The sequence below is a fragment of the Monoraphidium neglectum genome, assembly GCF_000611645.1.
Source record: "Monoraphidium neglectum strain SAG 48.87 unplaced genomic scaffold scaffold01185, whole genome shotgun sequence".
NCBI classification, from domain to species: Eukaryota; Viridiplantae; Chlorophyta; class Chlorophyceae; order Sphaeropleales; family Selenastraceae; genus Monoraphidium; species Monoraphidium neglectum.
The window spans coordinates 1-1,478 of NW_014012443.1; the positions used below are offsets into that span (position 1 = coordinate 1).

The 1,478-nt window shown below is 60.0% G+C and overlaps 1 protein-coding gene across 1 annotated transcript; it reads right to left on the reverse strand.

The window, feature by feature from the left end:
- Window positions 1-534: 534 nt before the first annotated feature.
- On the reverse strand, window positions 535-1,104 carry MNEG_6950 (hypothetical protein; the record flags this gene model as incomplete). The annotated part of the gene is made up of 3 exons (XM_014044574.1): window positions 535-548; window positions 751-874; window positions 1,051-1,104. 3 exons carry the CDS (start codon window positions 1,102-1,104, stop codon window positions 535-537), a joined length of 192 nt encoding a protein of 63 aa, XP_013900028.1.
- Window positions 1,105-1,478: the final 374 nt, after the last annotated feature.

The window sequence follows — 1,478 nt, forward strand, 5'->3', positions numbered from 1 at the left end:
ACGTACATCCAAAACGCCTCCTCCGCCTCCCACCCCGCCCGCCCCAAGGCCGCCCACCGAACTGGTCGTACACAGCAACAGGGTTGCCAAATTGGTCGTGAATATCGATGCTGTACGCAGTCCGGGACCCAAAGCTCGGCCTGCCGGCGGCGTCGTAGTTCAGGCCAATCCGCACCAGCTTCTGCTTAGTCACGCTCCTTACTGTGTTGTCTACGAACCAGAATGCGTCCTGGTAGTACACTGCGTTGGCAGGCTGGCTGCCAGTGAGGCCGAGCTGTGCTGCCGTGGCGGTGGACGTCACCCTGCCCACCCGGTCTGAAAGCAGAGCAGGTCGTGTGGTGTTTTACGCAAGGGGTTTGCGCGTGTGTTTGTGTGCGTGCGTGTGTGCATGTGTGCGTGCATGTGCGTACATGTGCGTGCGTGTCTGCATTGGCATGCGTACATGCTTGGTGTTTGTTTGTGTTGTTTTTGAAAGTTTGTTTGGAAGTGTGTATAGGGAAGATGGCTTTTGGGTGGCTGGGGTGGGAAGCGCACTCAAGGGCTGCTGACTGTGTCACAAGACAATGTTGAAGCAGGATGCAGCGCGTGGGACGCTACAGCTGTGCCATGCAGTGATGTCTGCACGCCTGCCCGCCTCACGCATGGGCAGGTCGACATGCAATCAATCCCCTCCCTGCCACGCCAGCTCTTAAGCAAGACCCCTTATTCTGCAGCCGTAACATCTGACTGAGCTGAGTGGCCGCCGCTCACCCCAGAACTGCAGCTGCTTGTCCGCCGACAGGAAGAAAAACTGGTCACGGGCGGTGTCGTAGGCAAAGCCGTTGGCTAGGCCGGACGGGATGTCGGGCCTCGCGTCGTGCACGGCATTCACTATCTGGGATGAGCTCGGAGTGCAGCGGGCAGGTGGGTTATTGAGAGTGTGAACATTGGGAAGGCGGTGTCATGCAAGGCAGATCATGGCAGGCGACCTGTTGGGCGGGATGACACCGCAATGCTTCTACTCGTATCAACACATATACACACACAAGCAGCGCGCGCCCGTATGCTCACCCGATCGGTGACGTCAACCTCGTAGATCTTCTGGTTGTCGGCAATGCCATACATGTACGTCGCCCCGATGGGGCACGGCGCACATGTCCCCATCATGCACACGTCGGTGCCGCTGCAGACGGCGTTGCACTGGCCGCAGTCGTTCTCGTCGGTCAGCAGGTCGACGCAGCCGCCGTTGCAGCAGGTGAGTGAAGGCTTGCAGACCAGGCCGGTGGCCAGGTTGCAGACTTTGGGGGTTGTTGGTGAGGGGAGTAGAGGTTTGCAGGCCGGGGCATGGGTGGGTGGGTGGGATGAGCATTGGTATGTGCGTGGGGCTGCCAAGCAACGGGGTGCACGCCTGCCTCCATCGCCAACCTCTTGGCGTCGTCGGGGCGGGCGCATGCAAGGAACGACAGGAGCAATGCATGACGCGAGTGATCTCGGAGGCG